Here is a 17,078-nt window from a genome sequence, read left to right as displayed (position 1 = left end):
TTTTACTGATGATATTTGCATGATTCAAACAGTTTTAAGCATCTTTTACATTGCTCTTTTCATGCAAGTTGATAAAAAAATTATCTAAAAAGAAAAAATCAACTTTAGAACATGTGTACTAAAAGCATTAAAAACCACAAAATAGTTTGGGAATCAAATTTGAAAAACTTAATTTGTTTTAATTGACAAACTCACAATAAAAATGAAACTGATTTTTCTGCTTTCGTTTTGAAAGTAGAAAAAACAGTTTTTTTTATTTTTAAGAGAATACAAACGAAACTTGTTAATGCGCTGACTTTAGTCAGTGCATACCAAGCCGTTTTCCCTGTTAAGCGGATTTGAATTTCTATAAGGAAATTTACACACAATAAGGCATGAAAATAATTCTATATGAAAATGGATGATATATATCGATTTATCTTATCAATTTTTAAATATTCTTCGTCAACTTTGCTTGGTCGTAACTTTGCTTTCTGTGGTCGTAAAAATATAAATCAAAGTCCAGTAGAGATGGACTTCTATGCTTACGAGGAGCGTGCAATAAGTAATGCCCCTGGCCCATTTCCAGTTGTCTGATCTAGCTGAAATTTTGCATGTGCAATGATTTATATCTCTACAGGTAGTGTGGCAAATTACAGCTCTGAACTAATTGTGGTTTCTGTTTTACAGGTGTTTGAACTGAGTCAGGTGTGAAATGGAGCCTGTTGAATGTCACGCAGTGATCCGGTTTTTGTATTTGAAAGGACGCACACCACAGGAGACTTTTGATGAAATGAAAGAAACTTATGGTGATAATGCCCCATCATATGATCTTGTAAAACGCTGGCATCGTGAATTCAACTATGGCCGGAAGTTTGTGGAAACAGCTCACAGACCTGCCATTGATGAGGCATCTGTCCGTCAAGTTGAGGCTGCCATTTTGGAAGATCGGCGCATTACTATTCGCCAAATAGCCCAAGATGTCAAGATTAGTACAGGGTCTGTGGAAACTATCATTCATGACCATTTGCATATGCATAAGGTGTTTGCCAGATGGATTCCCAGGTTGCTCATACCATTCCAGAAACGAGAACACGTTGAGTGCTCGAGGATGAATTTGGAGGTGTGCCAAGAAGATGAGTCAAAGTTTTTCAAAAGACTTATTACACAGGATGAAACCTGGGTCCATCACTATGATCCAGAGACCAAATCCCAGTCAATGCAGTCGAAGCACGTGGACTCACCACCTCCAAAGAAGGCAAGAGTGCAGCCCTCCAGGACGGAGTAGTGATGACAGATTTTCTGGCAATGGGTAGCACAATTACAGGAGCCTATTATGCTTCACTTTTGAGGAAATTAAGGGAATCTATCAAAATCAAGAGGCGGGGCAAGATCAGCAAAGGTATCCTCCTCCTGCAGGACAACGCTCCGGTCCACAACTTGTATGTCGCCAGATCAGGAGCACGAGCATATGGTTATGAAATCCTTCCCCATCCTCCCTACTCTCCTGACCTTGCACCCTCTGACTTTCACCTCTTCCCAGCCATGAAGTTGTTTTTGAAAGGAAAACGTTTCCCAGATGATCCAGCCTTGATTTCTGAAGTCACGTCGTGGTTGGAGGACCAACCTGAGGTGTTCTACAAAAATGGTCTCCAGAGCTGCATCACACGATGGAAGAAATGCATAACTCTGGGTGGTTCCTATCTAGAAAAAGACTAATAACTGTACCAAGTTCGATTGCTCTACTGCTATGGGAAGTGGGTCAGGGGCATTACTTATTGCACACCCCTCCTATATAGCCTATAAAATTTCAGTCATATCCAATCAAATTTGACCCCGCACATATGTATCCAAACGTAACGTATGAAATGTAAACATTGAAAAAACAATTTCCCTTTTTGCTGTCCTTATTTTTTACCATTTTTTTTTTTTAACTTGGAGCATAAAAGAAAAATAAATTAACATCATTGGAATGCTTATTCTATTCTCTTTCCATCAATGTAATTCTTTTAAAAATTGACCCACAAGTAAAAAAGATATGACTTGTTGAAGCACATTAGTTATGTAATATTGCCAACGTCCACGAAAATACAGCATATGTTTGTAATGCTATTATAACGTCTAAGAAAAATTCGATTTTACCCAATTTTTCTTAAAAATGACTAGAAATTTTCTACACAATGGTTTTTCGTAATTTTTGGATATATTACTATTTTCAACACGACAAATATGTAATGTTTTTGCTTAAAACAATACACTAAAAAATGTATAGTGTTAACCACTAAACTAATAATACAGCATCATAATGAATTTTTGAACAAAACTGCTAGGTGTAAAGGGGGGGGGGCAAGGCCTTTGTGAAAATTCATATAAAACTTCCAAATTTTGTTTGAATTTTGACTATAATTATTGGTCATCAATTTTTAAATATTCTTCAGATTTTGCTTCATTTATTACCTGCGAAGCGTGTACAGCAAAATCCCAACTTTGACCTTGAAAAATAGTGTACACCATCATTCATTGGAGACCATCATCATGTCAGGTTTGATCATGATCGCTCCAGTGGTGTGGGCTGTAGGAGAGTTGTACACACACACACACACACATATAAACGCAACAATTTGTATATAGATAGATAGATGGATAGATTCTTGTATGTTATTTACTCTAAAAAAAAAAAAATGTAATTCACTTTAATTTCTTTTCAAAAATAATTATTCTTGTTAGGAAGATTACAATCCAGATAATTTTAAATTATAACCTAAAAATGTTGATTATAAAGAAAATAATTCCATTCTAAATTAAATGTAAGAATATCTCCTTTACATTTGAGGGTTTATTCCTATCTATTTGTGACTTAATCATATTATTTAAATGAAAAAGTTATCTCTTTCTTGGTTTTTTAGACAGGATACATGTTTGGTAAAGGCCTCTATTTTGCTGACATGGTGTCTAAAAGTGCAAATTATTGTCATACTTCAAAGAACGATCCAGTTGGATTAATTCTTTTATGTGATGTGGCCCTTGGAAAAATGTAAGTATTTTATCATCTATTCTCTCTCTTCTGTTCATGTAATATATACATTTTATAATGGATTATTATAACTAAGTTTATAGAACATGTTCTTGGAATTTTTAATTAAAAATCTGCAGTAAATACTGGTGCTTATCAATGAGCTGTCTACTAATACAGTTATTTATATATATATATATGTAGAAGAAAAAAAAATCCTGAGGTTTTCTTTTCTAGCTCTGTGTTTCCGGGATCTTCATCTGGCATTAGAAGAATAGGAATAGCAATTTCTGTATTTAAATGTCTAAAAGAAAAAAAAATATGGAGTAACTGAAGTTAACTTTACAATGCACTGATAGTTTTTATTGCTGTATATGCAAGTGAAAGATGGATTAATCTGACAGAACATGAAAAACTTAATGCTATTGAAATGAAATATTTAAAAACTATCTTTGCAATAATTTTGCGAGATGATGAAGTACTGATATTAGATCTGTAGACGTTATGGATAAAAAAAAAGATTAATATGACTTGCTACATATTTCCAGACTATCAAACCTCAGTTATTTATAAAAAAAAAAAATCATGTCCAGAACATTTAAATTAAGAAAGATCAACAGATGCGACGACTGGTTATAGTTGAGATTGGCATGCCAATCCTGAGAGCTGTGGGTCCCTGCTTTCCTGACTATAGACATGCAGAAGTTCAAGTGTAATGTGAGCAGACATCTTGCTGCTCAACTTCCTTGGTATTGAAATTTGAAGCAGTTAAAAATTCCAACATACAAACTTTTGTTTAGATTAAAAAAATGAAAATATTGAAAAAAATATCTTGTACGTACTTGTTATGGAATAAAGTTGTCATACAAAAAAAAAAATCACATAATTTGATCAATTTTTTTTTTTTTACAGAGGTAAAAATAACTTTAATGAGATCAATCGTATTGTCATCTTGTTTATTTCATGGATGAGGAGGGGGTGCAAGAGGAGATAACTTTAATCACCGCTTAAAGTTTGTCAAAATTTGACGAAATTATTTTGAAACATAGGCAGAAAAAAAATGCCTAAATGAATATTTTAGTTTTCTTCCCACTTTACAGTTTCTTTATCCTTTTTTAATCACTTTTTTGTTTAAAGGCACCCCCTCCCCATGTGCGAAATAAGCAAGATGGCTGTGACACGATCAAGCTAATCAAAATTTGATTTTACTCTACTTGATCAAAACTCGATCAAATTAAGTGATTATTTTTTTTTGTATGAAAATTTTATTTCATAACAAGTACATACAATAAAAAAATTTTTCTCAATATTTTCATTTTTTAATGTCTTCATTAAACTAAACAAGTACTAAAAATTTTTTTTTCACTGATCATGTTTTAAATTAAAATGCAAGAAGGCCATCTTACAAAAAAGGATTGTTTTCAGCACATCAGAAATATCTTCCATTGCTTACTTAATTGTATTTTTTCCTTCTATTTAGGCATGAACTTACAGCTGCCAGTTATATAACATCTCTGCCAAAAGGCAAACACAGCGCAAAAGGTACGGAATGAAAAATTTTCATGTTTTTATTAAATGAAATTCACTTTTTATTATACATTCTTTGATAAGTAAATATTTATAATGGTTTTGTTTATCCTGTTTGCAAGACTTACTGGAACATAAACAAAAATACATTCTTGCATTTTGTATTTTCATAACTTGTATCTCCAAGTATACTTTCATGTGCCACAAAATGACTGGTCTGTTCCTCAATGTATTCAAATGCATTTTGTTTCTCTACCCTGAAATCTTGTCACTCTTTTTTCCAGGTTGTGGTATGACTATTCCAGACCCGCAAGGCAGTTACATGGGTGAGGATGGCATCGAGATTCCAATGGGCAAAGGTGTCCCATCAAATATCAGCAATTCCAGTTTGCTCTATAACGAGTATCCTTTTTTGAGTCACTTATTTTTCTGCCCTTCTTTTAGAAGTGTTCATCCAATGAGCTGTTTGTCTGGAATGCTTCAATTCGAAATAACATTTTCGTTGACCTGTTATGTTTGCATTTTGATATTTTTTTTTGTTTTTTCTTCTTTTAATTGACACGGCAGAGGTAAGGAAGATTATGTTGCAAATTAGTCACTCAGAAACCTAATCCTCCTTAGTTTCTCCCTAGGTGACGCAAGCAAATAGTTGAGCAATGAAGATTTTGCTGAGTTTTTGTGGGATTGTAATTGCTTATCCATTTTGTGTGATCTTGCTGTAGGTTAGGATATGGTGCAAGCTAGAAAAAATCTGGCTCAATTTTACCAATTTGCAACAATAAGAATTCATGATTTGATTTCTTATCAGGTAACCTCCTTTTCTGTCTCGGGACCAGAGATACAACCTGATTATGCAAAACACCTCTAACACTTATGTCCTGACAAAGGATTGCCTAAGATGACGAAAAACAGTGCTGAAGTGTAGCACTGATGTTCAGAATTTTCCCTATATTAAAAAAGAAAAATAAAGAAAAATATGATGTATGTACTCGTGACAGAACAAAAGTTTCATATTCCCAAAATCCCATAAATTGATCAATTAGTTTTATTTTAACTAACAAAATCAAATTTTATTGAGTAAGCAAAAAGGGGCTATCTCGTGCTGTCCTTTTGAAGTAGCGAGGGTAGATAACTTCATTATAATTCAAACTTGTGAGACCAGCCTTGTAATGCCTACAATTTTTCATTAATGACTTAAAATTGCTTAAAAAATAATTTTCTTCATAAGGATAATACTATTTATATGATTTTTTAAATATGATCTTTTTTCTTTCCATCATGGGTATGTGATCATAAAGCATGTGGACCTGATCTCATCCCAGCTGTGCTATTAAAAAAGTGCTCAGCCGAAGTAGCTTCAGTTTTCTCCAAACTCTACAACAAATGCCTTAATGAAGCTTGCTTTCCGGGCTGTTGGAAAACTGCTTCTGTTGTACCAGTATTCAAGAATTCTGGCGAAAGGACTGACCCATCAAATTATCGCCCCATTAGCCTCCTCCCACTTTTTGCCAAAATATTTGAGACCTTAATTAACCATGCTCTAGTCCATCATCTTACAGATGCTAAACTTCTGACTGATAAACAATATGGATTTAGACAAGCCCGTTCCACAGCAGACATCCTAACTGTGATCTCTGAACGTATATACCATTCACTGGACAAAGTGGGGGAGGGCAGAGTGGTAGCTCTAGATATATCTAAGGCTTTTGACAGGGTATGACATGAGGGTCTCCTCAGGAAAATTAGATCATACGGTATCACTGGTAGAATACTTAACATAATTAAATCCTTCTTAGATAAGAGAAAAATCCATGTTGTCCTCGATGGTCGTACATCTAAACAATATGATATAAATGCGGGGGTGCCCCAGGGGTCTATCCTTGAACCTCTATTGTTCCTGATATTCATAAATGACCTCCCCGACAAAATTGCCTCTGAGATGGGTATATATGCTGATGACACTACACTCTATGGCAGGCACGACAGGAAGACGAATGAACACATTTCTAAAGAAATGGCAGAAACACTAGAGGAAGACCTCCAATCTGTTGTGTTCAATGCTGCCAAGACTAAACTAGTTTCCTTCAATAATTACAAGAAACCCTCTCTATCACCTATAGCAATAGCCAACGACTCTTTATCTGAGAGTACATCTTTCAAACTCCTTGGCCTAACGTTCACAGGAAACATGAGTTGGAACAATTACATTGAAGGCATTGCCAGGGCCGCTGCAAGAAAGGTGGGCTCTCTCTACCGTGCTAGAAAACTACTAACACCTGAAAGTATCCTGTACCTCTATAAGGCCACCATTCGCCCATGTATGGAGTATTGCTGTCACATCTGGGCTGGTACATCTGCTACTAGTCTCTCGCTCCTTGACAAGGTTCAAAAGAGAGTCGCAAACCTGATAGGCCCTGAACTGGCATCTAAGCTTCAGCCTCTGTCCCATCGACGAAATGTTGCATCCCTCTGCCTTTTCTACAAGTATTTTAGTGGTGAATGCTCTGACGAACTGCAATCACTTGTGCCCCCACGACGTGAGCACCCTCGACAAACCCGACAGGCTGCTAAATCCCACCCCCACACTGTAGAGATCCCTAGATGTAAAAGATCTTTCTACTCCAATAGTTTCTTCCCCAGAACCGCTAGACTCTGGAATTCCATTCCAGGTCCCTGCTTCCCCAACAGTACTGACGTGCAGAAGTTCAAGTGTAACGTGAACCGACATCTTGCTGCCCAAATCCCTACATAGTACCCCAGTAGTTGTTGCCTCTGAAAGTAGCCCCCTACACCAAAGTGGCAATTTGCCTTGTTTGGGGTGAAAATGTAATAATAAAAAAAAGAAATTTTCTGTTTTTTGGTTGTTTTTTTTTAATCTAGGGTGAATTCTAGACAACCACAAATTTTTACTTTCTCATCGACTATTTTACTTGCAGGGAAGAAAATATTGTGCGTTTCTCAAATAGATGAAACTTAACAAAAAATATCATTGCACCATTTTTATTTTTGAACTTAAAACACAAGATATTCCAGAACGTTCAACCAGCTAAATAACAGATTTCGACTATTGAATAAGAAGCTTTAAAGTAGATGAGATTTACCTATCTTCACAGAAGATAGGTAAATCTTTATCTGTATCATGTGTGTGTATAATATATATATATATATATATATATATATATATATATATATATATATATATATACTCCGAAATTAATTAGCTGGTTATTATGACTTTTGGAATACAGCTATTAGGTGTAAGATGTCCAAATGTAGGCTATATTTAGTTTTTTTATAAACGGGAGGGCCTCAAAGTGTTACATATAAATTAATAAATATTCACAAAATTTCAGTTTCTTTTCAGAATTTTAAGAAGTTTTTAAAGGTCATATGGGTATAACCTCTTATTTGAGCATTCAATTCTAATATATTTATTAGATTAAGAAAATAGCAAAATTCCCTTAATTTCAATTTCTACTTTGGATCCCTTAAGCTTTAAAAGTTAAATATTTTCTAGAATCAAAATCATGTAATGGATTTTAATCAAAATTAGAATAAGTATTGTAGACATAAGTTTTTAGTGTTGTTATATCTTGATTTTAATCTTTTTAAATGGAACATAAAAGTGGTGCAAAATCATTCTGTTTTAAGAATTAATTGCATCTGTCGTAAGATTGGTATTTTTTTTTTTTTAGTTAAATATATTTGTAAAATAACAAAGATCTTTGTCTTAATATATTCATGAACATTCATTTCAGTTGCTCACAAAACCTGTTGGACACATCACTAATGAAGGAGAGATACGTTGCTAGGAACTCAATCCTGTTTCGTCACTGACTTACATCTTGGTCACAATATTACGTAGCTATAAATAGTTATAAATCAAATTCATTTCAAACCATAGGATTATACAGGTACTAGCGGACCTCATGGAAATTCCACGATTCTTTTTGTATAATTTACTGTTGTTGTTAATAATAATAGTAGTTAATACTATTAAGAAAAAAATTACTCTTTATTCTTTCATAAAAATAATTGTTTGCTAAATATTCTTTACTTCAAATGGATATAACACTTATTTTAAATTGTAGCAATTTAATTATTTTTAAGCAATAGATTTTCTTCTTTTTACTATGAAAATAATTGTAAGTAGAATATTCTTTGAATCTATGAAATGAATGTCACTTTTTTAAATTTGTTTAAAATTTTACTGTTTAATCGGCGGGACAATATAATTTGATTTTGGAAGAATTTATTTTAAAATGTAAAGTTGGAATTTTTTCCCCTTACCAACATCAGATTTATCACCATCTTTGCTAATCAGATGAGCTCGCTTCCTTTTTTTTTTTTTTTTTTTTTTTTTTTTAATGTTTTTTAAAAATGATAATGTATGTCTGAACATAAAATGCATATAGGTAGATCTGATGGAGGAAATTATAACAATTTTTTTGTCATGCATCATGTTAGTTCCTTAACTGCTTCTTCAGGTACATCGTTTACGACGTTGCTCAGGTAAATGTCAAGTATCTTCTGAAGTTGAAATTTAATTACAAATGGTAAAGTTGCTGCTACCACTTAAATCTCTTGAAGACTGCAGACAAATCCGACTACATTTTTAAATCATTAGATGCAGGGACATATCAACTTTTGGTCATAGCAACCATATAAACTTTCATTTGGCCTTATTTTCTGCTGCATTTTGACCTTGCATATTTTCATCTGTGATCTTTTGGAATGCGAAGACTCATTTAACGATTATTCCAAATGGCTGATTCACCATTCCTTATTACACCAATTCACTTTGTTCTCATTGCTTCTTCATACTTTTTATAAAAAATAAAAAGAATTTAATAAAATGGTTTCAGATTTAGGTTTTCAGCCTGACTGCTTTGTTTGATTGTACAGTAAAAAATAATTTCAATAAAAAATATTCTCAAGAAATTTAAGTTGTTAAATTAGTTTGGTGTATTTTTTATTTTATCTTATGTTTATGGGGCATGAGTATATAATTTGATATCCATGTGAGATACAACAAGGGAAAAAATTCATAGTCCTTAATTCTAAAATGCACCAAGATTGTTTTCACAGGGTGAAATAATAATGCTATTTCCTGTTAAACTTAAATCAACACAATGAATAATGACAGAAAGGCTGAAGTGAACTGTAATCATGGGAGTTGATGAGAAACCTGACAATTAGTAGAGAAGTTTCAACCATACGTTCAGAAAATGGGCGATCCATGATTTATTAAGAGAAAACCAACCATTGGCGGGATTCCAATAAGTAAAAATGACAAGTGAAAATAATTCTAGATAATGTAAGTGGAATTTGGCCGTACTGAGTAACTTTGCCAAATACTGCAATGGAAAACAATTTTGATTTATTAAGATTGGAGAGTTTTCACACCTTTACCCTTCCAATAAGTAAGTACTGCTTTGGAGAAATAGACATTTCAATCCGAAAAGTTAACAACTTTACTATCAAATAACTTAACATTTTGTCAGTGAATGCTGGTCCTTCATTCACTCCTCTCTCAGGTGATTGTATCGCAATAACAAATGTGCAATCTGAAATCTGATTTAGCAAGTTGAACTCTGTCCAGAAACACAAGAATTATTAACTGCCAATAATGAAAAAACTTGTTATTGTAACTACAAGTTTCACGCAAATATATAATTTTTTTTATATTAAGAATATGTATCACTTGTTTTGAATGTATTTCTCATTTCTAAGTTAATACCTGGTTATTTGATCAACTCTTCTGATAATCAACACAATGTGTGGAAGTCTAACCAGATGAATGAAGACATTATGACACCATGTGTCTCCTTTAGAGAAGTGAAAACTTGCAAAATGCTGACATTCTAATAATATAACCAAATTCAATAATGCCATGTCAACCAACACAAGATATTAACCTCATACACCAATGAAAGCAACCGATCATGAAAGCTATGTTATTAATTCTAGCAAAGTATTATTGGTACATTTTATTGGTAGGCTGTGAGTAGTCACACATCACAAATTATTAAACATGTAAAGTTGTGGAATAGCACATTGTAAAAATAGCAACCGAAATCAATCCTTTTGAAATTCTTATATTCATTTAGAGTAACACGCCCACTGGCAACGACGAGCAAAAAAGTCTAAATTGTATCTCCGTGTGGTCCAATAAAATATTTCCAAGTGGTTGCACTAGGGCAAAATGGTTTCACTGAGGGCATGCTGGGGCCCGCAGAGACTCACACAACATTAGTAAGGATTTAAGAAGCAAAATGACTTGTCAGAGAGACGCCCCCTTTGCAACCACTTGCCCTAACAGCAACCACGTGCGTGCCTACAGTTCAACCACATGGGCCAATGACCCCCAAAAATATACAAGACATCTGGATACAAACTTGAAATATATTGAAACACAGCTGTTGTGTTCAACAAAATTGTATATTTTGAACTTAAATCCCCAAATAAAGTAGCCAGCTGCTGAGGCTAGACCTATCGTTCAGAATGTAACCGGGCTGAAGACAAAAAGGAACAGGATTGTATTATATGCATCAAATTTAGGGTCTAGACATGTTCGCTTTTAGTTCCAGTTTGTACAGAGAATGCTTCCCAAAGTGATCTGTCGCAAGTTATTTTCTTGTTTCCAGTGGTTGTTGATTCGTCAACGACAGTGTCTGTGGATTCTGCCTCTCTGATTGCTTTCTCTATTTCGAAAGTGTCATCTTCCAAAAGGTTGTCAAAACCTTCATCAACGAAGTCGAAGTCTGAATTGTCATCTAAAACCATTTCAGATTCATCTGCACTAGTGTCACTCTCTTCAATGACCTTCTTATGACTTTTCTTTTCTTGGTTCGATCCACATTTCGTTCTTGAGCTCTTTTTGTCTCCATCTGTCTCTTCTGCTTTCCTTTCGTCTTTGAATTTCCACTTCTTTCTCTTTCTTTCGCTCAAGTCTCAGTTTAGCAAGTTCTTCTCTTTTCTTTTTCTTTTCTTCATTTTCTTTTGCTTTTTCCTGTCTCTTCCTCTCCATATCCAGTTTTCTTTTTTCCTTTCTTTCCCTTTCCTCTTTTTCCACCCTGTCTTTGGTCTTCAAGTGTTCAATGAACTTGTTTCCACTTATCAATGAAGGCAGCTGTTGTACTTTCCGCTTCACAGTGCCTTTTTTAATGGTTGGCACAGTAAGCGGGTCTTTACTGATGGGTGGTTTGACTGAGGATTCCATGTGGGTCATATGAACAGAGTGGCTCACAATGACCGAATGGCATTGCTTCCACAAGGAAAAGAGCTTTCTGGGTAATCATAGCCTTCTTCAAGTCTTTTGAAATACAAGTTCAATGTTGTTTCGCTAATCTGGGCACAGATCATTGAATATTTCCTCATAATTAAAGACAAATTTGATCTTTCATCAGAACATGCACTTGCTGTGGGTTTGGGTGCTGGAACTGACAATGAAGATGTTCCTGTTGGCATCGGCAAGGAAGATGATGATGATGCGGGAGCTGGCAATACAGGTGCTGCCACAGACGATGCAGGCGCTGATAATGAAGATGCTGGTGCAGGTGTTGGCATTGGTAGGGAAGATGGTGAAGACGATGCTGGTGCTGGCAATGCAGGTGCTGGCACTGATGATGAAGATGACACAGCAGGAAATTGTGGAACTGAAGCACTGGTTTGATCCTCTGCTGTGATGTCTGGCAATATCTTCTGCCACTCAATGTTGTTTGGATCCAGTGGATATATGCCACTGTTCCTGAAAGCTTGTGGGGCCAGATCTCGCTTGATGGTAGTTTCATATGCCTCTTTGAAAACAAGTGTGAATGTGCGCTTGGTGACGATTTCCACTTCATTTTGTTTTTTGACGGATTTCCACCATTCCGCTTTCATTGTCTTGAAAACCCCAACATCCAATGGCTGCATAAGGTGGGATGCATGTGGAGATAGGGCATACAGGATGATGCCATTGCCCTTGCAAAAAGTCGCTTCAATGGACTGGTGACTGATATGTCCATCAACCAGAAGGCGGATGGGCCGCTTCACATGGGCTGTTTGGAAGATGGACTGATTTATCCATCCATTTTTGGACTTTGTGATGAATGAATCGTCAAACACTTCCTATGGTCTGAATCCCCTGAACTGTGTGCCAGGATAGATCATCATTGGATGCACAAAGTGTCCACTCGCACTGCAGCATATAAGAACGGTAATCATTGTCTTTTGTTCACTGCCAACTTGATAAACAAATTTTGTCCCCACAAAAGACAGAACTTTCCCAGAGGAAGCGTCTAAACTGAAGCCAGACTCATCACAGTTGTAGATCCTTGATGGATCTAGCAAAATACTGGCATCAATGTCAGTGACAGTGGCTTGGAAATCAGCAAAACACTTCATTATGGATGATTTTCTGACAAGAGCTCTTTGCTTTCCAAGTTTTTGAGGAGTACGCAGAACTATTTCCGGATGCCTTTTCTTGAACAAACGGTACCACTTTTCAGATGGCATGTTGGCTGGCCATTTTGTTGTTCACCCCCTTGCGTTCAGCATGCTTTGGACTGTCAACATTAGCTCCTGTTTTGTTTGTCCAAAGCCTCTATGTGATGAGTCTTTGATGAACTTGACGATTTCTCCCTCTTCTTGGGGTGTGAGATAAGTCTGTGGTGCTGTGGTGTCCATCTGTCTTCTGCCAGTTATTTTACAGGCAAATGTTCCCCATGGAATGTTGAAAGTAGATGCTGCCTCCCTCTTTGACATGCCATTGCTCACTGCTTGAAGGGCATTCTGCAAGTTTTCTTGGGTCCACTTTGGCTTCATTGTAGACCTAAACAAACAGGAGAGAAAAAATAAAAAGACCTTGTCAAATCTTTTTTGTACACACACACACACACACACACACACACACACATACACAGACACAGAGACAAACACACAGATATACACACACAGACACACACACAGAGATAGATCTACATACACACAGACAAACACCCACACATACACCCACACACTCACCAAATATGCACATGCACACACATACACACACTATTCTCTCTCTCTTCCTCAATGAGTCATGATTTTGATTCTAACTTATGGCACCATGTCATTTTTGTTTTTTAAACTTTTGAAATCAGTACTATATATTAGGTACAATATAATATTCAATAGAGAATTGGCTCTGTAATAATAAATATATCTGCATGAATTAAAATACTATTAAAATATTTTCTAAAAATTAAAAATCAAAATAAATACACTCTTCTGAAATTGCATCAAATTATTTCCGGTGTTGTTGATACAAGAGTTACGCTCCTTTAGCACAAAAGTACCCGATGTTATCCGTATATTTTACAGATGCAGCTGAAGTGAAATTCAAAATCGAAATAAATACTATTAAAATATTTTTTAAATATTTTAAAAATATTATTCGTTTTTTTTTTTGTGTGTGTGTATTATATCATTCTTTAGATATCAAATTTTGTTTTTAGAAGTTGAATTTTGTTTTAGACATTAGAATGTACATCTTGCAAGTTAGAGTTATCTCCCTTCGTTTTTTTTTTTGTTTTTTTTTTCATTTTTATTTTGAATTGTTTTCAAAATGATAGGCAACAAAACAGCCGCTCTTAGGTTCTTCAAAAAATTCTCTTATTTAAAAATAATACTACTTGATTAATTTACATCATTTTAGGAATATGATATTTTTTTTCTTTACTTTTAATTTAGGGAGAATTCTGGACAGGAGTTCTGAGTTTCCCACTTTTTAGCAAAATTCTGCATTTTTTAATTAAAAAAAGTGGAATCCTGCTTCTTTTTTGTTTTTTAAATTTCGAAATAAAAAAACTGAGTTCCACTTAAATTGCTAAATATGAGTCCTTTGCTATTTTCATTGCAATTCACTTTTTGTTTTTCTAACATGAAAAACATGGCTGATTTTTGCCAAACTGCTAGAGCTTTACCTCCTTATTTCTCTCTCTCTCTCTCTCTCTCTCTCTCTCTCTCTCTCTGTTTCTTTTTATTTTCCTGGTTTTCTTTCTTCCTTTTCCTGTCTTGTCTTGCATCGTTTTTCTTTCTCCAGCTCTCTTTGAAAATGCTAAGTTTGCCAACCTTCAAATGACTTTTGAACCAAGTAGGTGAGGCAGAAAACTTTTGCTCCATCAAAGAATAACATCCTGCCTTCTTCCCGCCCCCATGTGCACTTGTGGTCTTTCTCACATCTTTTTGTAAAAATCGTCTCGAACCTACGATAATAGGCAGGGAATGTATCACCTTGTTCTCGGTCGTATTTGAACTTTGCTAGAGAGTTGGCTATACCCTCTACTGAAAAAAATCTAGATCCGCCATCTTCATATTTTTGTGACAACACAGTTTCACATAATAGACGATTCTCTGTAGTTTGCTGAATGATGAGTGATTCAAAACGTTCTTGCTGAATCAACATCCGTTTTTGAAATTCAATTTAAGCTTTTTGTTGAGCAACCAAGCTTTTCAGCTATCATTTTCGTTAACTGTTATTTGTTCCGAAGACATTTTTTTTTTTAATGCACAAATACAAAGTCAACGTATGCAAAATTTTGTTCCAAAAAATAAGATGTTCCCCTTCAAATCTCGTCACGAAAAAAAAAAATTGTCAGCACTTTAGAAATGTTCGAAGAGAAAAATAAATTCACCATACAAAATATCAATAGTTTACAAATTTTCAGAGATCCTTTCCATCTTTTTCAAATACACGTAAACTTCTTTTAAGAATTTCTTTATGACAGAAAAACAATTTTCACAGTACAATTCGTTTTATCGTATTAACCAAAATAAAACACCCCCGAATTGTTTTTCAATGCGAGACGATATGACGTCAACTTTTCAGAAAGTTTGAAGAAAAACGGCAATAAGAATATAAAAATTCTTTGTAATAATAAATGTAACAAAAAAAAATATTAGTGTGGAAAATATAATAATAAAAATAAATTAAAATGAAAATAAAAACAATTACGAAATAAAAGTATGAATCAGATTGAATTAAAGAAATAAAAAAAAAATAGAAAAATAAATACACACTCGATTACAGAAAAATTAAAACCTGTTTACGCAGGGTCCCCGTTCCCCGTGAAGTGCCAAAAAACACTGTAGCTGACTAAAACCCCAGAAAACGCCAATGGCCGATGCCAATGAGAAATCGATAGCAAACGGCTGTTGCAATAAGTGTAATCATCTGCACGAGTGGTCAAGAGGTGGAGGAAATCTGGGGAGACTTGTTGTCACGCGGTCTCCAACGAATACCACAGGTTACTGCCAATAAGCGATCACTGATGATTGCCTGTGAGACAACTCCTTGTAAGTGAAATAATAATAATAATGTCCCCCCCCCCAAATTCATCACCACCCTGATTTAATATTGTAGATGTTTGCTATATTTTCTTAGTTTTAAATCAATGTTCACATTATAGTATGATTGTCTTTTAGTAGTTATGTGAACGTCATTTCCGTATTCATGTATTCTGCACTGATATGAAAATGAAGACTATTGCGGAGTATAGGATTCCTAATCATGTAACTGATGAAAATACGTTTCCCATTTTGAAAAACATGAACATAGAACAGAAAACCAAAACTTTAAATTTAATTTCTGAATTAAAAGCAATAGTTATTTTATATATACTCTTGTGGGGGGGGGGGGAATCCATCTCCCTAAAAAAAGGAACAAAAATAAATTGTCTCTATCATGAAAGATTTCTCCTCCACCAGCCGAGGACAGAAAAGGTGAATTGTAGCATCCAGAACAGAAACTACTATATATGTCCAGAAGGCCAAGAAAATACTATATATGTCCCGAAGGCCAAGAATTGTTTGTTTTATTTTTCTTTCTTTGTTCCCTAAATTCATAATTCAATTTTATCAGTATTGCTTTAAAATTACGTAATTTTACATAGATAATATTTATATTTTACATTAAAGTTCAATTTCATTATTAATCGAATTGCCCCCCCCTTTTTTAACATGTTTAAATGCTTTTTTAAAAATGCAGTCATATAGTATCGACAGTAACAATTCGACAAATCTTACCTACATTGCCTGTAGGCATTTTTCAGTTGACAAGTCTTCTATATCTCGGTGGCCGTGGGATTGGCTCTGTTAATTACAACTTATTAAAAAAACATTTTCAGACATAACTACCTCAACTACTAAAATTAAATAAATCGTCATTTTTTATATAATATGTAGTGTAGGATTCCTAACCATGTAACTGATGAAAATATGCTACACATTTTGATGAAAATGGGGGGGGGGGAATGAACATAGGAGAACAGGAAACCAAAACTTTAAATATAATTTCTGTATTTAAAGTAATAGTTATTTAAATATTTCAACATATAATCTTGTGGAGGAAAATCCAGCTTCCCAATAAAGGGCACTCTGGATAAGAACAAAAATAAAACAGCCGAGGATAGAAAAGGTGAATTGCAGAACAGATGGTGTTTATTTGCTCCCCCACTAAGCAAATTAGGCACAAGGCCGTTTTTAATGTGAGGTAAAAACCAGCTCCCCTAAAAGTAGGCAAAAAGGGGGCACTCTG

General features: G+C 34.6%; 1 protein-coding gene across 1 annotated transcript in view; it reads left to right on the top strand.

The window, feature by feature from the left end:
* Window positions 1-9,460, top strand: part of LOC145260587 (poly [ADP-ribose] polymerase 1-like) — a 94,527-nt gene extending 85,067 nt beyond the window's left edge. Inside the window, exons 24-27 of the mRNA XM_080118863.1 lie at window positions 2,886-3,013; window positions 4,473-4,534; window positions 4,804-4,921; window positions 9,007-9,460. Coding sequence (XP_079974989.1) covers window positions 2,886-3,013; window positions 4,473-4,534; window positions 4,804-4,921; window positions 9,007-9,079 — 381 coding nt within the window. The 3' untranslated portion in view covers window positions 9,080-9,460. The remainder of the gene's footprint in view (window positions 1-2,885; window positions 3,014-4,472; window positions 4,535-4,803; window positions 4,922-9,006) is intronic.
* The last annotated feature ends 7,618 nt before the right edge of the window (window positions 9,461-17,078 follow it).

This window comes from Euprymna scolopes, chromosome 36 (genome assembly GCF_053919585.1).
Source record: "Euprymna scolopes isolate OS-2025 chromosome 36, ASM5391958v1, whole genome shotgun sequence".
NCBI lineage: Eukaryota > Metazoa > Mollusca > Cephalopoda > Sepiida > Sepiolidae > Euprymna > Euprymna scolopes.
Note: the sequence above shows the minus strand (reverse complement) of the source record. Positions and strands in the feature narration are given on the sequence as shown.